General features: G+C 56.2%; 1 protein-coding gene across 1 annotated transcript; it reads right to left on the bottom strand.

The window, feature by feature from the left end:
- Positions 1-765: 765 nt before the first annotated feature.
- Kcnk1 (potassium two pore domain channel subfamily K member 1) lies at positions 766-16,032 on the bottom strand. The gene is made up of 3 exons (XM_090318746.1): positions 15,648-16,032; positions 4,316-4,711; positions 766-1,977 (listed from the first exon to the last, which is right to left on the bottom strand). Exons 1-3 carry the CDS (start codon positions 16,000-16,002, stop codon positions 1,718-1,720), a joined length of 1,011 nt encoding a protein of 336 aa, XP_090174872.1. The 5' UTR covers positions 16,003-16,032; the 3' UTR covers positions 766-1,717.
- Between the last annotated feature and the right edge of the window lie 6,442 nt (positions 16,033-22,474).

The following is a 22,474-nucleotide window of genomic DNA, read 5'->3' as shown; positions in this document are numbered from 1 at the left end:
GGCAGAGTCTGGCATTTTGGTCAACTCTGGCAGAGTACCTGCCTGCCACACACAAGGCCCTGAGTCCCAATGCTGGTCCAACAAAACCAGCAGACTGAAGGACTCGGGCTCCGTGAGCCTCCACAGCCTGGAAGCTTCTAGCGTGCAGGGCCTTCACGAACTGCTGACAGCTTGACTCAGAAGCTTCCATGCCTTCTGTTCTCTGGGCCCTCCTCTGTTGATGCCAACCATTTCTTCCTGCCTGCCTCACACTGGCTGCCCATGTGTATCCCACCGTCCCTGGGTTCTAAGCCCCGCGGGAGGCCACAGTAGCATCCCCCAGTCACGTGACACACACGCTGGTCCCTGGGAGGTGACTGCAGCCCTCCTTCCACCCTGGAGGTGCAGGGGAAGGAGGACCAGGGTGCTGCCGCTGCCGGCAGGTGGTAGGACCGCAGGCTAGGCCTAGCCTCACGGGGCTGCAGAGGGCTTGTTCAGCCACCCCAAAAGTGCAGACGCAATGCAGAGGGGCTCTGCCCACCTGAGCCGGGCTGGGTGGGCACCAGCAAGAGAGCAGGAGGGCGCAGAAAGCCCGTGTGGAAGCCACGTGCAATCAAGGGCAGGGTGGCCGCCTGGGGTGCCCAGGGCCACTTCGGGCGGAGGCGCCATGGCTGGGAGGCTCGGCCAGGGGAAGCGGGACACAGGAGAGAGCACAATGCTCCGTCTCCGTGTGCGCCCGAGACCTCTCCGGGGAAAGCACTAGATTTATAGATGTGCAGGACTGCATCTGGCCACGGGGTTAGTTTATTTCTGCTTCTAAGCTGAGAATGCGCACAGTAATGTGAGAGAATCCATTCACCTGGGTCAGCCGTGTCCAGGCTCTGTGCTTTAGTACAGGTGGCTATAAATCATAACAAGCCTCATCACCCTTTCACAAACGCTGTGTCCTTCACAACACCACTGACACCATATAACATGATAGATTCGATATTACCCTACCCACCAGAGGCTGGAAATGCACACTGTAGTAGAATGCAAATGGCTATTGGCTCTGAAGTTTATCATTCCCCCTTAGCACAGAAATCCCAGAGTCTTTAGTAGAAAGAGAAAACTAAAGAAAAACTATCTATAATCCTGGATTAAGAGGGCCAACAAAGGCCTGCTGAGCTAAACCAGATGTACAGGTTATAAACGTATTTATACTGGTCTATGTGCACAGTTAGTGGCAACCTATTTGTTATAAATAGTAGGTGGAACTTAGATTCTACAAAAATAATCAATTTGGATAGGCACATGCAAATTAGGACATTTAAAACCTATTTATAAAACACTTCTCTATATATTTCCTTTTTTTTTGCTTTTAAATATAAATGCTGCTGTTTAGCCATCAGCTAAATGATTCCTCTGCAAACCCCAACATCCCCAGTGAAAAGTATAAAACCTGCTGCATCCACCATAGCTAGTGCTTCAAGTACGAGACCCCCATCTGGGAGGTGAAGGTCTGGACACATCTGGATGGCGAAAACACATCTCCTCCTCAGGGACCCGGCGGCCGCCAGTCCACACAGCTCTGCTCCAGGTTTTAAATATTGCAGACAGCGAGTGTTTCTTAGGACAGCGTCATCTTGGCTTTTATATTCTCATGGAAGTGGACATGGCAGAGGCTCTTCCTCGTGCCTGGTGCCAAGGAAGAAGCAGCAAGCCCCCCTCCCGGCTGCCCACCAGCTCACCCCGGCCCTCAGCGGTTCACTGAGCCGTCGGCATCGGCGGACGCCGGGGTCAGCACAAAGGGCTCGTTCTGCTTCTGGTCCTCCTTCACGCCAGCCGCCTGGTCAGCGATGGAGGAGAAGGAGAGCTGGTCGTGCTCCACGATGTGCACCTGGTCCTCGTCTTTGTCTTTCTTCACGTAGAACATCTTCCTGAACTTCTTCAGCTCGTGGAGCTCGCAGAAGGTCTCCAGAACCACCAGCATGGCGACAAGGCCCAGCAGCAGGTAGCCTGTGTGGACAGGACAGGACAGCGGGGCTCAGGGCCGTCCTGTCCAGCCGAGGCCAGGCCAGGCACCCAGACACTCTGCCCCACCCTGCTGGGCCGGAGGGCTGAGGACAGGGGGGCCACTCTTCTGATATCTAAGGGACGGGGAAGTCTCCAGCCAGCGACAATGCAGGACCTGGGACGGCTTTAACAACACATGGACGGGGCCGCCACCCTGAGCAGCTGCAGAGCCAGGGGCTGAGAGAAACACTCGGCTGGTTCAGCATCTGAGTGAGTGTGAGTGTGTGAGTGTGTGTGTGTGCGTGTGTGTGTGTGCATGCGTGTGTGCGTGCGTGTGTAGCTAGGATTACAGACATGTGTAACTGGTACCTGGCTGGTTTCTTCCACTTCAGGCAAGACCACTGGCAGTGTTGTTTCTTACAATTTGTGATGGGACATGTTAGTTTTTAGTTAGTCCCAACATTCTTAAAAGCTCAGCTTCCAAAAAAAAATTAAAATTATGGGAAGCAACAGGAAAGTAAAAATGAAAATCCAATAACAATAAAGATTCTAACTTCATGTAAAACATGTAAGGAGGACTCCCAGAAAACTTGTGAGCTCAAACGTGAGGCTCAAACTTGCTGTGCAAATGGACTGTGGAGGTGTATCGATCCAAGGACAGCGGGTTTATATGCGCCACCAGCTTTCTTATGATTTAGAAATAATCAATGGATCTGGCACTTTCTGTCCCCACTGTTTACCAGAACTCTGAGTAGTGGTAGAAATCCCGACAGGTTTCCTACAAAAGCTTTAGGTCTTTCTTCGGGGGATTCAATGAGCTGAGCAGCCAATCTGGTTTGCACTGAGAGTTCAAACTAGCTGGAGGCACCTTGTCTGGAACAAGGCTCCATTGTAAGGAGTGAGCGAGGCCATGCAAGGACCTGGCAGGAGGTGAGAAGCAGAGAATGGTTCAGCCAGCCAGGCACGCATGCACACACGCATGCACGCACGCACGCTACCACACGTCACCGTGAAATGCACAGCCGGCCAGGCGTACATGCCTTCTACTGCTCAACACGTGAAGAAATGGAGGATTAAGAACTAAACTGTTACCCCGTATGCTTAAAAGAAAGCTAAAGCAGGGTTTACCTTGCTATGGAACTCTCATACAGAAAAACAAAACCAAGGGACAAAAGCCCGCCCTGTAATTCCTGCGTGGCCACCATCTGGAGGCTGGCTGTGGACCGCTGGACATGGGCTTCACGCCAGCCCAGGCTCACACACATCTGGACAGCCCCGACACTGTGCTCTGTGAGTCACAAAGGCCAATTCAGCTGAGGCCAAGCCCTCAACTTCCTGGAAAGATATCAAAGTCCAAAGAGTGGAAACATAAAAAGGAAAAAAAAATCCATCCCCTCCTCCCCAAGTGAGAAGGTGGGGACAGAGGAGCACTGGTGGGGGGCGTGAGGACCACTAGTGGACAGAGAGCACCACCGATGGCCCTGCAGACTTGACAGTGAAGACTTTATTCCTGGGGGTTCCACGCTTCAGTGCCAATGTTAACACGCCCAAGACCCCATGGAGCCTCCATGACACCGAGAGGACAGGCCAGGGCCGGGGCCAGCCTGGAATGAGGATGCGACGCAAGAGGACAGACCCTGAATTCAACCCCACCACCAGCACAAGAGAAAGAGAGAGAGGAACGAAAGAACATTCTGTGTAAATGGAACCCTAAGCGTTGTAAAGCGTGTGAACCTAAGAATGAGACGCACTGTGAAGTTACGAGCAGCCAGGCATCTGCCTTCCATGCCTGTCTCTATAGGATTCTGAGTGCAGTAAACGCCAGGCAGCTTCTCTGAGAAACAACTGGATGGACACAGGAGGCAGAAGCCATGCTCCCGGTCCCTGGAAAGAGGGGCTGGATAGGCTTGAGGCCTTGCTTTCTTGGGGAAATGGTACCTAACAAAGGAGGGCAGCTCACTGTATTACAGCGGGCCATCAAGCACCTTCCGCTGGGCACAATGTTACACCAGCACTTTTCTTCGAACTAAACAACTGATAAGCAATTGTGAGGTGGAAGGGGAGGGTGAGAACCACGTTTCTGCAGGAAGTGTGTGTAGGTTTGGCTTCTGTGCTGGCAGGAACAGGACGCTGCTCCTCAGCTCCCACCCCCCTTACCACGTGGCTCACAGTTCCACTCCCTGCCCAGGTGAACTTTGAGCTGGGATCCTCAGATCTCAGCCTCCTGATTGTAGGCGCCCAGCTTACGTGGGAGTTTTTGACGGGAACCATGAAATGAGGGTCAGGAGGAGGTGTGAGGATGGGGCGGGAGGGGGAGGGGGAGGGGGGGCCCAGTACTCACAGGTGATCCCGATCTTGTACAGCTCCCTGAACTTCTGGTTGTAGCCTTCTCCTGGAACATAATCCCCCAGGCCGATGGTGCTCAGGGAGATGAAGCAGAAGTAGAAGGACTCGAGGAAGTTCCAGTCTTCCTCCAACACGGAGAAGACGGCGGCCGGGATGAAGAAGAAGCAGGACACGGTGACAAAGCCCAGCAGGACGGCGTGGACAATGGCCACCAGCTGCTTGGAGAAGCCCCAGCGGAGGTGGAAGTAGAGGACGGGCCTGCGGGTGACCTGGACGGTGACACGCTGCACCACGGCCGTCAGGAAGAGGAGAGTGAAGGGGATGCCGATGACGGAGTAGATGATGCAGAAGGCCTTGCCCCCGTCCGACAAGGGCACCGTGTGGCCATACCCTGCGGGGAGAGGCCGGGCAGAGGTCAGCGCCGGACCTGCCTGCGGTCTGGCCTTCTCCCCCCTCCGCGGGGGAAGTTCAGGCCTCACCCTTCAGAGGGGCCACATCTTAGAGAAACCCTCCCCTTCTTTTCTCCCTCCCTCCCTCCCTCTCCTCTCTTTCTGCTGAGGATGGAATCTAGGGCCTTAGAGTATTGCTCCACCACACGACACACATGCCCAGGCCTTCTGCTTGGAGCTGGCCTCTATCCAAACGCTCCTGTGTCCACCTCTCCAGCACCTGGGGTCCAGTCAGGCGCTACCACACGCTTCTTTACACGGTCTGGCCAGCACTTGCTGTAAGGAGCTTAGGGTCTGCCCAAGGCTGTCAGGTCCACACACTACACGCCCAGTGCCACCGGACGACCCTGCGCCAGGCCGTTCCCTCCCTGCCCCTCCTCAGCCCACCTCAGAGTCTCCCCACCCACGGCCAGCAGACAACTCAGGAGTCACTGAAAATAAAGGCGTGTGGGAAAACCAGCGATAGGAATGTGCAGACCACAACTGAGATCGAGGTCCGTGTGTGAGCAGAGAGTGGGGCATGGGGCATGTGCGTGTGTGCGTGTGTGCGTGTGTGCGTGTGTGTGTGTGTGTCTGTGTGTGTCTGTGTGTGTGCACATGTGTGTGTCTCTGTATAGAGGGGGTGCACAGAGGGAGGGCAGGGTGTGAGCAGAGGGTGAGGTCTATGTGTGTGTGTAGAGGGTGTGCACAGAGGGAGGGTGGGTTGTCATGCACTAAGTTACAGCAGGAAGCTCAATGAGTCACTCAGTGGACCCATCCCTTCTCATATGCATACAGAGTATGTGTGTGTGTGTGTGTGTGTGTGTGTGTGTGTGTGAGAGAGAGAGAGAGAGAGAGAGAGAGAGAGAGAGAGAGAGAGAGAGAGAGAGAGAGAGAGAGAGAGAGAGAGATTGCAAGTCCTGGGACTTGAACTGAGGCCTGGCGCTGACCCTGAGCTTTTTTCATTCAAGGCTAGTGCTCTACCACTTTAGACATAGCTCCACTTCTGGCTTTTTGGTGATTAAGTGGAGATATGAATCTCACAAACTTTCCTGCCTGGGCCGGCTTTGAACTGTGATCCTCAGATCTCAGTCTCCTGAGTAGCTAGAATTACAAGTGTGAACCCCAGCACCCCGCTTAAATGGGAGCTACTGAAACAGGATCCCAGAAACCCACACAATTTTTTTCTCCTGTCAGACATTTCCAAACATTCAAAGATGCCACACACTCCCCAAACAAATGTGGAAACACTTCAGTCTTGGTTTGAGTCCATCCCAAATCCCCTTAAAAGGTTCTTCATCCAAGACAGGCCAGACAGAGAGAAGCCAGCTGGGCAGGAGGCTTGCTGGCTTGGCCCTTTTTCAAACCCCATGAAAAGTTCTAACAAGCCTGAACAAGTCAGCTTAAGTGAAAGTCTGCTTCCTGCATTTCTCAGGAAATCAGATTCTGAGGAAGTCACAGGCACAAATATAATTGAACACTGGTTTCCAAACTGGATCTGAAAGTGTATCTTATTTTATAATAAACGACCCCCAAACCCCTCCACTGCAGATCCAAATTCTTGGCTCCTTCCCCAAGGCCCAGGAGTGCACGGGGGTGGGGGGGGGCGCCTCCTGGGCCAAGCTGACCAGAGGGCCACAGTCTGCACGTGGACTTGGCCTGAGGGCATCTTGCCCACACATGCCACCCCCCTGTGGAGGGGCACGTCCCCAAATCTAACCGTTGGTCTTTGTCCATCTGGTTCCCACACCCCCGACAGCTCCTGGGACGCTGTGGTTAATTTTGAACATGGTATTTAAAGACAGATGGTGTTGGTGCAGGAAACAGTGCCCAAGCAGCTCACGGAAGCCAGAAACCTGGACGCCTCCCTGGGAGTAGAAAGCACCAGGCCTTGGACGCAGAGCTGCACACACACCAGCTTGCTTACTTGACTAGCACTCTACCACTTGAGCTAAGCCACCAACCAAGTTTTTTGCTGGTTATTTTATAGATGGACTCTCTTGGACTTTTCTTCCTGGGCTGCCTGCACAGGCTGGCTTCAAATTATGATCCTCTGAATCTCCTCCCCTTGAGACTAAAATTACAAGTGTGGCCACCGGCGGCTGGCCCACCAGATGCTTCTGGGAAAGCCTCTAATTCCAACTTCGTGCTGGTAACTGGAGGCCAGAGTGTCTCGCATGTCATCATCATACCTCCCGGGGGAGGCTGGAGCCACTTGCTAAGATGACAGGTGAGCCACTGGCACCTGGCTGTGTGTGGCTTCTTAACTCTTGCTTGCCTCCAGACCTGGACAATGCTTCTAAGGCCAGGCCCCGGCATGCCACGCACCGTCCATGCTCCATCCCCTCACCTGCAGCCATGTGACCATGGGACCCAAAGTGGGGACCAGCCCAGGCTGTAGAGAGATGGGGACAGCAGACTGGAACAAGGGAAAATGCCAGCGGGATAATGCTGGCCCGCTGAACAGAGAATACCTTCCAGGACTAAAGACAGCCATCTTGGAGTGTACCCCCCCCCCCGCTTTCAGATTGGGGCTCCTGGCACCCACCGCAGCCTCCAGGTTCTGGTGACCCTGCTAAGGGCTCAGCCACCTCTCTGGGCTGCTGACAGATCCCGAGTGATGGCTGTGTGGCCCCACAGCATCCCCTGACCTGCAGCTGGAGTAGAAAGTAGCTAGCTGCATGGGAGCAGGTCTGACAGCACCAAAATCTGAGCCCTGGCTGCTGCCTGCACAGGCCTGACAAGTGAAAGCTGAGCCCACCGGACAAAGGCCCTCGGGGAGTGAGTCTCCATCTTTCTCTGCTCCAGAAAACCACCTCTGCATGACCACCTTCTCCCACCTGCCGTGGCCAGCCACACCGAGGGAGCTGGGTAACAGGGGCGTGTCAGCCAGGGCCACCATTCCTGTTCCTCAATCAAAGTAGAATCCTACCAACTTGCAGGAAAATAACGTGTTTATAGACACTGGCCTGGGAGACACAAGTCAAGTGTTATCTCACGGATTTCTTTTCAGGAGCTTGAACCCAAACCCTTATCTGATCCCTAACCCTAACCCGAACCCTGAGTGAAGGCCGCACTCTGTGCTTGGCCTTCCTGCCACGGCCCTGCCCCTCTCCCCACGGAAGTCCTTTCATGTACTCCAAGATGTTCCCTATGAGGGGATGACGGCCTCTGGAGTGTCAGGGCATAGCCCTTCGGCAAACCCATCAACTCCGTCTTGTGAAGGAGGAGCAGACACCAGATACACCACTTTCCTGCTCCAGGACTAAATGATTCAATAATGGCCCACTTGCTGCAGCCAGCAGAGGCAGCGCCAAGGAGACACCAGCTAGGTAAACTCTGTTGTCAGTGCCACCAGAACAGAGTGGACAGCAGACCAGCTGCCGCCTCCCACCTCCCTGCATCCCCGCTTCCCAGCTCCTCACTCCCACCCATGCCAAGATCTGAGGACCCAAGTTCCATAAAGTGAGCCTGGGCAGACTAATCCATGGCACTCTCCCAGCAAAAAGCCAGACATGGAGGCATGACTCAGGTGGTAGAACGCCAGCAGTGAACGGGGCTGCCTAAGACTGAGAGCCACTGAGCTGAACCCCGGTAACAGCAAATGCATTTTAAAGGGTATTTTGGGGGTGCACAACCCTAAAGTGCAGGGGCCAAGTAGAGAGGAGGGAATGGCTTTTGGGAGGGGGGTCGTCGGGTCCTGGCAGTGTTCCCGGGCTTTTGCAGCGTGGAGAATTCTGGGAGGATCCAGGGCAGACCAGGAGCACTTCCTGGTCTCCCCGCTGGACTGAAAACTCTGTCACTCTGCTGTGAGCCTGGTCACAGGGGGCGAAGCAGTGTGGTTCCTGTTCCTCAAAAGCTAAGCAACCCTCGGGCTCCGGCAAGCAGCCCACCCGCCGGCTATGGGGCACCGAGGAGAGTTAGTGTCCACTGCGGTTATTCACCCGTCTTGGACAACAGGCTGCAGGGAAAATGTCCTTCGAGGGCCAGAGGCCCGGCATGGCTGACAGCTTTGCAAGAGAGCGGCGCGGAGTGGCAGGGAGCACAGTGTGGCCTCAGGCGCAGCATTCGAGCTGTCTGGCTGTGCTCAGTGAATCTTGGAAGTCTCACGTCTCACTTGCTACAGACGAGTTCTGCCTCAAGCCTCCCCCATGCTCTGACTAGCTAGAGCGTACGTCCGACGGACGGGCTGTGGCTCAAAGTCTGGCCTTCTGGGCTGCAGCACGTCTGCACAAGGGCTGTGCAGACTGGGTGGCGGGTCAGCCTCTGTCTCAGACTGTCCCACGAGCTGTGAGCGCTGGGCTGGGACTTCCTGGCATGTGAGGGTCCCAGATGGCATGGCACATGGTGCTTAGATCTTTCAAACAAAGTGGCAACAGGGAGACATGGTGGATTCAGTCCTACACGGCCTGGGGAAGTGAGAGAACACAGCCCTGGGGCCTGTCCCTGCGTAGTTGTCACCCCGCACACCCAGACCCACTAGCAAAGCAGATTCTCCGGTGTACGGTGCCACTGTGGCTGTGCAGGGTTAGGGTTAGGGTTGCCTTCCTCCACGGCAGGCCACCATCCCGGAGCCTGCATTCTGAGGCCCTGTGCCCAGGCGGGCTCTGCAGGCAGACGCCAGCCCGGGGCCCCCAGCTCACGGCTGAACCTTTGCGTCCCGTGCCGTCTGTGAGCCAGCACTGCATCTTCCAAGCAGCCCCTCCGTGTGTCTAATGAGCCACGGAGTTCTGTGGCCTGACTCCAGACCACGCTCCCCCCACCTCTCCTGGCCTCCGGCACCCACAGGTGACCTGGCCTCACACTCTGTGGGGACTGATGGCCCCTCTCACAGCCGGCCCCCGCCCTCGGCCGTCTCAGGTCATGTGACTGCCCCTCCACTAGCTCCTGTGGATCCTGGCTGGGAGCCCAATACTGACTGGGGAGTCAGGTCAGCAGGCTCCTGCTCGGGCAGACAGCCCTCCTTCAGGCCCCGCCCGGAGCCCTGCGAAGATCCCCGCCGGGTTCTGCCGAGGGAAGGCAGGCCCAAGGTCTCAGCTCCACACCAGCGTAACTCCAGCAGAACAGTTTTCCTGAAAGCACGCCACAAGTGCCACCAACATCAATGTGGACCTTCCACCGTCCTTGATCCCGGGACGTCTCCCGGGACTCAGCCTCCAGAGCTGGAGACCCAGCAGGGCTGCTGGAGGAATCCCAGGTGCCGGGTCATGCTCTGCACACAGAGGCCGGACATCAGCCGCGCCCTGCTCCCCCCCTTTCTCCCCTCCTTTCCATCTTGGTGGGGCCGGCGGCCTCTGCCAGCTCCCATCAGAGCTGAGTGACAGGCGGGCAGGGAGGGGGCACACAGCCCACCCCCCACCCCTGGGGTGGGTTTCACACACAGACAGGTCGGCAGCTTCCGAACGGCCCCTCCCGTGTCTTTAATCAACCCAGTCCATCTAACCATGGTGTTTAAATAATTGAGCGCCTTGTTCACAGGGCTCCAGTACTTAAAGAACTCCACTCCCGCGAGCGAGCGCTGTCACCTCCTAATTCTCACTTAGAGCCTCTCACTTTCCCTTGTTAGTCTCCAGCTCAGCCTCCATCAGGAACAGTCATTGAGGGGGGAGAGAGGGGGGAGGGGAGGGAGGAGGGGGAGAGAGGATGCCAGAACCATCTGCCATGAGAGCGAGCGGAACTCTAAGTGAGGTCTGTGCAGACGTCACATCTGCCAATTCAGACGCAGGCGCGTGCAGCCTTCACGTGCAGCCTTCACGAATAGCCTTCACAGCAGCCAGTACACACGTCGTGTTCGTGTTTGGCACTGTTGCACAGTTAAAATGTTTGCATCTCATCTCAAACAATTCAATTCCTATCTGTCTTTTTGCCTCACCCAGTCCACTCCCTTCTGACTTCATTACCTACGCCCAAAACCATGAGCCAAAGGTCTTGCTGCTGTCCTTTGCACTACGTAAAATGTACAATTTGTATTAAAATACCACTTAAAACACTAGATAATCCTTTGGCTGAGCGTATAAAATACAAAGCCACTACTCCCCCCTTTTTTCAGTTTTCCACACAGACTCGCGTACTAACTTTGAAAACACCACACAATGCAAAGGTTCCTCAGCGTGGACAGCTTAAGGCTATCTAGAATGCACCACGGAGAGCGCCCAGAGAGCGCATGCTCTCACTCTGAAACACCCCTTCCCTTCCTACCTGGTTGTCTCTTCTTTCTTTCCTTAGTCTCTTTTGTCAGTTATGGGGCGTGGACTCTAGGCCTGGGCATTGTCCCTGAGCTCTTTTTGCTCAAGGCTAGTGCTCGGCCACTTTCAGCCACAGTCCACTTACGGTTTTCTGGTGGTTAACTGGAATTTCCTACCCGGGCTGGCTTTGAACCGCAGTCCTTAAGTGTCGGTCCTCAGAGGAGCTAGGATTGCAAGTGTGAGCCACCGGCATCTGGCCCTGACTTTCTTTTAATGCTCCATCCGGGAAGCCTTTCCCCTTTTTCACCCCATCACGGCCCGTGGGGCGGGGTGTCTCGGGAAACTGGGGGGGCATGGTGGCCCTGGAGCTGCTGTAGTGTAAGTGGATTAGTGGTGTCCCCCCACCTGGCACCTATCAGGGTTTACAGGCCCACAGACCCGGGCTGAGCTCCAGACCGCACGCCCAGCGGCTCCATCACAGGAAGTCTGCAGGGAGCTGTCAGGGGCCAGGCCAGACAGAAGGCTTGGGTCATTTCTTCACAACCCCTCTTACACCTCACCCTCGGCCCATCTGCCAGTGCTGTTGGCTCTGCCACCACCCGTTTGCCTGTGGCTCCTCAGCATGCTTTCCTGGCCCTGCACCAGCCTCTGCTCCTGGACCCTCTTACTCAGCTCTGCCCACCAGCCCCCGCCTTTGCTACAGAACACAGCTCCCTGGTGACTCAGAGCCCCTCACTCCACAAGTGACACCTTTACCAAGGCTCCCTGGGGACTGTCTGAGCCGGGCCTGCTGTCCTTGGTGCCACCCCATCTGGTCACCCCGTGACCCCACTCCTGACGCTGGTGTCTCCCAAGCATCCACCACCTCCAACTTCCTGGAACTCCACCCGCTCTCTCCTCGCCTGCCATTCCTCCCTCCCCTGACAGCTTGTCCTAGCAGAGGGCAGACATTGTTTTCTCCTTCATTCCAGTGCCCCCCAGAGCCCAGTGCAGTGCCAGGAAGCCATCACTGCCCCCAAGAGAACAAATACCCAGCATCTCCATCACTGTGCCTGGTGTGTGGGCAGTAAACCTGTCCTGTAAGGTCCAGTTGTAAACAGTTTAGGCGTTGTGGCCATGTTTCCCCTCAGCTATTGCAGTCGGAATGAGCAAGTGTTGCCGGCAGCTAATGACACTTTCTGTGATCCGTATAAAACTCTTTTCTTCTGATTTTTTTCCCCTCCCAGCCATTTGGAAATAGCTCAAGGCACTCAAAACCAAGCAGTCAGCTAGACTGGGCCGGGGCTGTGGTTTGCCCTGACCTGCTCTGGGCTAGACGCACCTGACTACCAGACTGGCAGCAACTGGCAGGGCCACCTTCCTGCCGACCGAGGCTCTGAACAGAGGGTGGATCTGGGGCCATCGCTGTGACAAATATTAGCCGTGCTCAGGACACGGCCAATCCCAGCAAACCATGGGTGCCTTTCCTGGGCTCTGAGGGAGAGCCAGGCACCTCACCGGCCTGGCACCACAGCTGCCGTGCAAGAAAGGCACTGAATGGGCCTGACCACTCCACCGTGAGGACGCAGCGAAAGGGAGCAAGGGCAGATGCCGTGCGCAGACACCAAACAGCCTTCCGGGGCAGAGCGGCAGGCAGGTGGAAAGTCTGGGCAGGTGTCTGAAAACGAGGGGCGTGGCTCAGTTTAGGCGGCCATGGGAGGTGGCTTCTGCAAAGGCTCTTGTTCTTGGCTTCTCCTGGAAGCGCGGGGGGGGGGGGGGGGGGGGACAGGGACAGGAAGCCATACAGAGGCACAGGAGAATGTTGGAGAATGTTGCTGCTGCGTCCCTGGAACAGCTCAGAACGCCCTCCTGCAGTTCTCTCATGGATGACCCGGTGCTGTGTTTGAATTGAGGGCAATCGAGTTCAGAACAGGTGACTCAAGAGTAGGGCACCCAGCATCTAAAGAAGCAGTAGAAGCAGGAAGCCATCCCAACCCCCCTCCTCAGCCCTCATTGACCCCTGCGAGGGACCCCCACACAGAGGAGCCCGTCCTCTGCCCGGCAGAAAGCCCACCCTTTCCCCTGCTGAACACCTCCGTACCACCCCGAACTTCTACTAGAAGAGTTCAGAGTTCCAGGCTCTGCCCTTGCCAGCCCATCGTCCGGGGCTGCACCTCGATGGGAAGCCCAGCGGGGCCATCTGCTAGGGAGACCTCAGCGCCTCCAGAAGAGCGGACACCGGGGACGGCACTGTGAAGTCAGCTGACCTGAGACTTCTCCCAAACAAAACAAGAAGATGTCCCCATTCCTCCCACAAATGGATGCTTGCCCTCTGGGGGCGGGGGCACTTCTGGGTGGCTATCCCTGACCTGAAGGCAGCCATGTCACCGTGAGGACACCGTCCCACACAGATTCTGCCCCAGTCCCCATTCATTCACTGACAAGTGAGCAGAAAGCTGCTGTCCACAGGGCTGAAGAATGGGGTGCACAAAGGAAAACACCACCCTACAAGAGCAGGGGCGTCTGACATTCTTCCAGAAAAGGCTTTCCTAAGCTGCCACCTTCAGCTGAAACGCATCTGAACTTCTGCCCTAGAACCAATTTTGGTGCCACAAGGATATGAAATATGCCTAATAATGGCCCAAGACAAAAACCAAGAGCAGTGAGTGGCTTCGACTTCGAATCATCTATTTATAATGAGAGCGTGGACCTGCCAATTCAACAAAGCAAGAGGCACTTTTCCACTTATCCCCGAGTGCCCCCGCACTCCATTTCCTAAATGAACCTTTGTTGTGACTGAAACCACTCTCTTAGAACCACAATGCGTTCTGAATACCAACGATAAGACCTCCATCATCCTCGCCTCTCTGCTTTAAAAAAAAAAAGCAGGAACTTCCGTGTTTCCAATTTAAAAGTGTATGTGTGTGTGGGGGGGGTAGGATTAGAAAATCCTAAATACTTGAGTATTCCCCCCAAGGAAACAAGACAAAAAATTAATTGTTGACTTGTAATTAAGTTCATATAATACTAAAATTAAACATGAGGGAAACTCCACCCAGCAAAACAAACATCTTTTCCCCTCCTAATGCTGTCCTATCTCTAAGTACCATCAGAAAAGCTATCATTCTCACGAAGCTCACCCAACAAACACTGTGACCCAGACAGCTGCAAACTTCCTGAAGCCCCCTGGAAAGGCTCAGTTCTATGGAGAATGGAGAACTGTCCTTACCACACACGCAATCTAGAAAGAGGGGCCTGATGGGAGGACTGGCACAGGTAGAGGAAATGGAGGCTGCGTGGAGAGGGACGCCGAGCCAGTGACCACAGTGACCACAGAGAGAGCAGGAGCTCTCTTCCCCGCAAGGTGGAGAACAGGTTTGTCTTGTTTAGAACTACATTTAACACAGTTGTGGGTTGTTTCTTCACTATCACAACACAAGCTAGAAGGCCACCTCTGTGTGCCGCAGAACAAGCTCCTGTCAGTTCAGCGGTTTACCCAGGCTTTCTCTTCGTTGTTTCACGTGGCTGCACAAACCGTGTATTGTGATTGACCCACGTAATTGCTAAAACAATCAAGTGTATATAAACGACGGGAAGGGGACCTGGCTGTGGACGGCAGGCCTGGAGAAGGAAGGGCGGGAGGCTCCCTCCAGGTGAGGCTGGCTCACCTGCAGGGGAGGGGGGGGAGGCCAGGTCACCAACGGCTGGCAGGGCAGAGGACTTGGCCCGGTGACCTTGTGCTGCTTCAGAAGCTGGATGAAAAGAAGCGCGAGCCTATCACGCTGTCTGCCCCTGAGATTCCTTCCGCCTCCAAATGCCAGTTACCCCTGTACCCTCGTGGGGGGCGGGGGAGTCCAGCGCTGGTGGCCCTCGTCTGTCTGCTACCGTGGGGTGCTGGGAAGGGGCGCCCAGGACCTGGAGCAGGGCCGCCGCTGGGGTCCAGTGGCCCTGCGGGAGGCGGGCTTGGAAGTTGTCTGGCTGAAGTTAACTGCTGAATCCAGCGCCCCATGGGTGGGGTCGGAGGCAGGCGCTGCCCTCTTCCTCTCCCCCTTCCTCCCTCTCCCCGAGGTCACCCGCAGAGCCCAGGGCCGTCCGGCAGTCTGCTGCCCCTGGACGACCTTCAGTGCACGGAAGGCATGGACGCAGGGTCCCCGGAGGGCTGGCCCGCAGGGAAGGGGACGGAGGGGTCAGGAGGAAGGTGAGCTGGCCAGGACGCCCGTGATCCACCCACCGACCCCCTGGCCCGGGGTGTCCCCGGTGAGGAGCGCGGGGGGCGCCGCAGCAATTCGAGGGGCTCGCGCCCACCCTAGGAGCTGCAGCGGGGCGCCCGGGTCTCTCTCAGAGACCACCGCACCCTCGCTGCCGCGGCCTGCCGGGTCACCACAGAGGGGCCGGGACGACGGGGCGGAGACCCGGGGGTCGGGGCGCGGGCTGGAGAGGGGACACGGGGATTGGGACTCCAGGACTGGGATAGTGGGGGCGGGACGCGGGCTGGAGAGGGGACGTCGGCATCTGGGGTGCAGGTTGGGGACACCAGGGGTCTGGGCGGCGGGGCCGGGGCGCCGGGCAGAGGGGCCGCGGGGCCGGGCGTGGGGGGAGAGGGGCCGCGGGGCCGGGCGCGGCGTGGAGAGGGGCCGCGGGGCCGGGCGCGGCGTGGAGAGGGGCCGCGGGGCCGGGCGCGGCGTGGAGAGGGGCCGCGGGGCCGGGCGCGGGGGGAGAGGGGCGCGGGGCCTACCCGTGGTGGAGAGCACGGTGCTGGCGAAGAAGAGCGCGGAGGTGAAGTCCCAGTTCCAGTTGCCCGAGGCGTTGCCCAGCACGGAGACGCCGTAGTTGCTGGCCTCCAGCACGCGGCCCAGGAAGCGCTCGAGCTGCGGCTCGGCCAGGCACTCGTGCTCCTCCAGGAAGCGCCGCTTCAGCTTGCGCAGCTCCTGGCGCAGCAGGTCCTCGTAGGGCAGCTCCACCGAGGAGAAGACCACGGCGCCGAACACCAGGTACAGCAGGTAGCCGAGCACCAGCAGGCCGAAGCACCAGGCCGAGCGGTGCCGCTCCACCAGGCGCACGCACGAGCTGCCGGCCAGGGACTGCAGCATCTTCCCGGCCGCCGGGCGCGCGCCGCGAGGCCGAGCCGCCGCCGAGGCCCAGCCGAGGCCCGGCCCGCGCCGCAGACGCCGCCCGCCCGCCGCGGCCCCCCGCGCCCCGCGCCCCGCGCCCGGCCCGCGATTGGCCGCCTCGCGCCCCGCCTCGCGCCCGCCTCTCCCGGCCCCGCAGTGGGCGAGGCTGGGCGGCCGTGTCGGTGACGTGGCCGGCTCAGGTAACCGGGCCGAGCCCGCGCCGGGTGCCGGGCGCGCCCTCCCGTCCCGCCAAGCCCACCCCAGCTCCTCCAGCTCTCCACGCAGCTCCTCCGCCTCCCCGAAGCACCCGGCGCCCGTGGACCTCAGCCAGCAAACCTCGGCCCGGAGAGGCCCGGGACCCCGCCCCCCCCCCCCCCCCGCCCTCCGCTCCACCACGGCGGGCCCGCGGGAGCGCCCAGCTTCGTGCGCCCTCGGCACTGGGGGCTGAGGTCCGGCTGGCCGTGGATGCGCGCAGGGCCCCAGCCCGGCTGCAGAGGAGGCCGAGCGCGGGGTGATTCGTCCTCAGGGCGGAGTCGGACCGGGACCACGCAGGGCACCGCCTGCTGTCCTCACACGAGTCCCTGCGCTGTCTCCTGCGCACGTCTGGAATAGGAAAGAACTGGGGCCGCCCTGACTGCTCCGAAGAAGGGAAGGGCTGAGCCAGTCAGGGCCCCTCCACAGCGGGGATGGCGTTGACCTTGAAAAATCTGCCCTGTGACCTTGAAAATAGCAACCTGCATCCGCATCCCAGATACCTAAAACACTGTGCTTTGTATTTATTAGGATTGCAGCTGCATGGTGGATTGACTGCAAGGAAAGAAACCCGACTTTCATTTATTATTTTTAAACCTTTCTAAACTGTTGACATATTGAAAGGATTTCTTATGGAACACCAACCTGCGTATCAAAGTTTAGAGACAAACTGCTTCACGTTTTGATAGAATTGCCTGCCAGCCTCCTGGCTGGCTTTTGACTTACAGTAAATACTGTCAGTGCTCCCTGTCTGTCGCAAGAGCCACCCCTCCCTTCCTGCTCTTGCTTCAAATGCATATTGGGAACCAAGGATCTACTTTCTTCATCCCCAGAGGGGGGAAAACACATGTCCTTATTGCCCTGGTGAAGCTGCGAGCTCAAACCGAGTCCCTGGCCTCAGACACTCTGTGGTCAGTCAGGACTCGGAGCCTTTCAGACCCCGGACCCCGCTCTGTGTCTGGCTCCAGGGGAATCAACCCTGTGTGGGCCGCCCTGCCCCACCTGGCCTGCCTGGATATTTCCTTGCTGATCAGACCTGCTGGTTCCTCTTTGCAACTGTACCACCCTCAGGCCAGGCCCCAGGTCTCTTATCTCTGTCCACGTCAGATGGCCTGGGCCCCACCAGCCTCCGGCTGAATGCACCTAGTGGAGAGAGAGAACTAGTTTCCCCGAGGCCATCGAGCTGGAGCTGTATCTTATGCTCAGATATGCATCTGGAACAGCCTGCCTCAGCTAAGCTGAACTTTAAAAGTCATCAGAAGTTTTCCTCAAAGCAATTTTTTTCCCTCCCCATTTTACATCTCTAACCAAGACTTGGCTCCAGTTCTGAAACGTGAGCCAGAATCACCCCTTTTAGGTTGATTGTCTCAGGTGTTGTGTAACAGTGAGAGAAAACTGACTATCACAGACCTCCAGAACTGTAAGCTAAATACTCCCCCCACCCTTTTATCTAAAATTGTCCCAGCCTGGCGGAGTAGGCTAGGATAGGAAGGCAGGCTGGAGAAGTGCAGAGCCTGAGTGTCCTGTGTGACTGAGATGAAGAAGCGGTGGACCGGCTCTGACAAGAGGCCAGTGACAGAGAAGAGCTTCTCACCAGAGCAGAGAAACCCAAGTTCACTTAAAGGAGAGAAAGCAAGGAAGACACTGGTGGGTGAGGACAGCTTCAAGATTGTTCACATCTGCTGCCTACATCTCAAGAGGGGGGGCAATGGGAGGGGCTGCCAGGGCTGGGGGGGAGTGGGGGGGTACCAGGGCGGGGGGACAAATACCTTGTGGGAAGGCCAAGAGGACAGGTGCTGCAGAGAAGAATCTTTGCCTCAAGACCCCTGGGGTGCAGCAGAGGCACAGGGACCCTGGACGGTCCCGTCTGGGGGACCAGCGGGAAGGGCTCTGCCTCTGCCCACCCCCAACCTCCTCCAGGGCCACGGGTCACTTTCAGCTTCAAAAATGTTATCAAGCACCAGTGTTAATCTATTGTGCCACTGATGCCAGTGCAATGGTGTGTGTGTGTGTGTGTGTGTGTGTGTGTGTGTGTGTCTGCACGCGTGCACTTCAAGTCTTATAGATGAGCCATGGACTTTTTCTCAGACTACTTTTTCTTTTAAATTCTTGTACTTTCTCTCTGACTTCCTTTTTATTTAGTGCTTTGACGTTTGCAGGTGATTCCATGTAACCATTCAGGAAGTCATCACGGCAGGCAGTGTGAGAGTGGGCAGGGTGGGAGAGGGCCCTGTCCTTGGAACTGCAAAGTCACAGGGAGCCTGGGCAGAGCGCATTATTGATGCACTCAGCAATGTTTTTAAGAATGAGCCCCGAGGACTCGGTAATAATAGCTTCCTGTCAGGGTGCTCTGCTGACTCTGAAGGGCTTTCACATCACCGAGAATCCCATTTGTTTTGTGCCCGCGTGCAGATGAGAATCCCGTAATCAGGCAGGGGAATGGCTGCGAGCAAGGCTGCACCGGGAGCGCCTCTCCTGTGGGCTCCAGAGTTTACCGCCCTCGGGCCGGGCCACCCAGCTGCCCAGAGTCAGGCACAGAGCCTCCCTGTGTGAGCCTGGCTGGCAGTGCACTTGGCACTCCCCCCTCGGGTCGGGAGGGACGCCTCCAGAATAGCTGTCAGGGAGAGGGCCAGGGCTCAAGGCCATTTTCCAACATGCATTTAAGCAAAACAGGCAGAGAACAAGTATTTGGCATGTCAGCCATGTCAGCCGTCCCCATTTTCCAGCACTTAGCCAAAACATAAGGAATTGCTATTGTCACCGGTAAAGTGACGCCCAAAAGATCAGCAACTTCGTGCAGTTCAAAGACATCTTTCACTGAATGTGAGAGGGTCAGATCTACATGCCTTCCTGGAGCTATAGAAAAAACAACAACAAGCACTCTCTCCCTTTCCCTTCTCTTGTTTTCCGGACAGGTTGCCTGAGGATTGTACATGTGAGCCTGGGTTGGTGGCACCACCATGCAGAAGGAAATGAGGAAGAAAAAACATCCTCTGAAAAGGCCTGAAAATCTGGAAGCTTCTCAAGAGATTCTTTTTTTTGGGGGGGGGGTCATGGGGCTTGAACTAGGTGGGCCAGGGCGCTGTCCCTGAGCTCTTCAGCTGTAGGCTACGCCCTACCCTTGAGCCAAGCCCCACTTCCCATTTTCTAGAGGTTAATTGGAGGTAAGAGTCTCAGGTCTTTTTTGTGCCTGGGCTGGCTTTGAACCTTCATCCTCAGATCTCAGCCTCCTGGGTAGCTAGGATGACGGCGTGAGCCACCGTGCCTGGCAACTCAACAAATTCTTAACCCAGCTATAATCGCAACTTGAATGATAAACGTGAAAGTTCTGTCCTCTCACTCCTTTTACTTGGTGGCGGGCGTCAGCAGCAGAACGTTCTCCTCCTCCACCCTACTGCACCGAATTTGAGAAACTTGGGCACAATTTGAAATGCTGCTGACGTAGCCATAGCTGTTCTGTCGTCCGTGGATGGAAGATGAGGCGGACATGATGCAGTAACGATATTGCTGCACCCCTACCTGGAAGGTTCTCTGTGTGAAACGTCACACACCTTCGTGTCACACGGGCAAACCCGTGGTGCACCAGCGTTCCTCAGGCTCACGATGAGTGGTCTGACAAGAGGTCCGTGTCACCCAGGCCAGGAGGGACACCTTACAGTGCAACACTTCTCAGCCCTGCTCTGGAGTCAGAAACGCCCCCGAGGCTGGAGGTGCCCGCAAAAGAAAGTGTTCTGCCAATCTTAGCGCTGTCCCTTGTATTACTTCCCGGCTTTCTGTCGTGTGACTCCCTCGCTTAAACTTAGCCCGGGAGCCGTCTCTGGGGATGAAGGTGTGTGAGGGGCTGCTTCAGGCTGGCCATAGTGACCTATTAGCCTACTCCAGCCATTTTCTATGATTGGAAACTATACCGCCATAGTTGTACTGCCAAATAAATAAGTAAAATAACTGGGAGGCCTGGGCAAGTTTGAATCACCATGGCAACCCATCCGAGAGCATGTGGAGATTGTCTCACAGCATCATCCAGGGCCCGGGCACGTGAAGATGGGGCGCCTGAGCTGGTCCTGTCCCTGGAACACTCAGACACATTTGGTGGGGTGTCTGAGCTGGGTTTTCTGCTCTCCTCCCTCCCCAGAGCTGGCGGGCGCCCCATCTTCACTGGGTGTCAAGGCTGAGTGTGGGGCCTTCTGAGGCTTGCCCTGCAGCTCAGTGAATGGTGAACGGCTCTTCTGCAGCTTCTGCTTTCCACTTCATCACCCCAGTTCTGTTCTGCAGGATAGCATTGCTGGACACAATCAAAGAGAAGCAAGACTGCTAGAAAGCGAAAATATAGCACAGGTACTGCAAGTCCTACAGGACTTTTGTTCTTTCTAGTCTCGTTTTTCATTGCTGCCAAATCCATTCTCCTCACAGGGTGAGAGAACATCTCCTGCATCTTCACATTTCCAGCATCAAGCACAGTGCTGAACAGCAAGGGAGAGAGAGAATCCAAAGCTCTGTCTGAGGAGCAGATACATCTCTAGAGCCAGGCTGCCTCTGAACGTTCTCTCCAGCTCAGGTACCAGGCTGGTCTCATGGATATGGGGACTGGATCGCTCCACTGCCTCTTTAGGTAACTGTTCTTAGCAATAAATTAGAGTGACTATTAGCAACCATTAGCAAGTCTAGCATTCATCACATCTATCATTATTATTTGAAATAACTCCTTTTTTTTCATGAGCCTTTATTACAATCTGGGGAGCAAAGAACTCAGGAGATGTAGCTGTCTCCCTGTGATACAAGTCTCGGTGATGTTCGAATCACGTGTTTTGGTCACACAGTACCTCCAGATTCAGGGAAACATATACCAAGCTTCTAAAACAAGGTGAAACCTATAAAAAGCCTCTCCGCCCTCAGAGCCTGCCCAGAAAGCAATATTGATTTTTGAAGACGTAAAACGTTGCCTTTAATGCAGTTACCACATTATTCTGTGGACTTCACGGAATGCTGGTAGTGATGTACCAAGCTCACCACCAGTCCCGGCCCCAGGGACGCTCAGAGGGCGTTTTCTTCCTCCTGCACATGCGCGCAGCCTCTGTCCTACAGGGGTCCCTGGGACCCAGCCATGTCTCCTTGTTCCCTGCTTCCTGGCCACCATGAGGTGAGCAGACGCCTTTGCCTCCACACCCCCTGATGCCTGGTCTCCTGTGAGAATCACATCCCCCAATCCACACTCACAGAATGGACTCGCCCACCCAAAGTACAGGCAGTCTTGCAAGCTCTGGTGGGGACTCATCTGTCACTCATTCATTGCCTGGGTGCCATGGGGGTCCCATCTTCTTGGATGTTGCTACATTTCATTGCCCGTGCTCTTGGTGAGGAAAGGCTTTCCAGAAAATGGTGTGGGAAAGCTGCTCACCACCTGTGTGGGGATGAAGCTGGGCCCTTAACTCCCAACATACACAGAAGTCACCTCAGAAGTAGACGGAAGGCATTCTACATGGGAAACCTTCCATCCTGGAAAACTTAGGAACTTGCCGCTGCTTGCTAGGTGGACACGGGGCTTAGAGCACTGAGCAGATTAGGAGGGGAAGGGTCAGCAGAGCCACCTGAGTTACCACAAAGTGACCTGTGCCTGGGGGGGGGGGCGTGTTTCTAAGTGTGCTATGTGAGACTGGAGGAGGAGGAGGAGGAGGAGGAGGAGGAGGAGGAAGAGGAAGAGAAGGAAGGAAGGAAGGAAGGAAGGAAGGAAGGAAGGAAGGAAGGAAGGAAGGAAGGAGAAGGAAAAAGAAAGGAGGAAGGAGAGGAGGAGGAAGAGACAGAACAGGAGAAGGACGAGGAGGAGGGAGAGAGGAAGAGAGGAGAAAGAAAAAGGAAGGAGGAGAAAGGAGAGGAGGAAGAAGAGACAGAACAGGAGAAGAAGGAGGAGATAGAACAGGAGAAGGACAAAGGGGAGGAGGAGGAGGAACAGGAGGAGGAAGAACAGGAGAAGAAGGAAGTGGAGGGGAGGAGGAGGAGGAGGAACAGGAGGAGGAGGAGGAGGAGGTGGTGGAGGAGGAGGTGGAGGAAGAAGCAGCAGCCCTAATTTTCTTATTTCCTAAGGCAACAGTCACCTGCATCTTTCTTGACTTAATGACTGATGACAGTCTTTGTGTGCGTGTGTCTGTGTGTCTGTGTGTGTCTGTGTGTATGTGTGTGTGTCTGTGTGTGTGTCTGTGTGTGT

The sequence above is a fragment of the Megascapheus bottae genome, chromosome 26 (genome assembly GCF_031878675.1).
Source record: "Megascapheus bottae isolate mThoBot1 chromosome 26, mThoBot2.hap1, whole genome shotgun sequence".
In the NCBI taxonomy this organism is placed as follows: domain Eukaryota; kingdom Metazoa; phylum Chordata; class Mammalia; order Rodentia; family Geomyidae; genus Megascapheus; species Megascapheus bottae.
Note: the sequence above shows the minus strand (reverse complement) of the source record. Positions and strands in the feature narration are given on the sequence as shown.

Bases quoted from the DNA above. Each gene is read 5' to 3' on its own strand.
- Kcnk1 (XM_090318746.1), bottom strand. From the start codon at position 16,002: ATGCTGCAGTCCCTGGCCGGCAGCTCGTGCGTGCGCCTGGTGGAGCGG. The intron at 4,712-15,647 runs GTAGGCCCCGCG...CTCTCCCCGCAG, and splicing joins CACCGTGCTCTCCACCACGG to GGTATGGCCACACGGTGCCC. The intron at 1,978-4,315 runs GTGAGTACTGGG...CTGTCCACACAG, and splicing joins GTACAAGATCGGGATCACCT to GCTACCTGCTGCTGGGCCTT.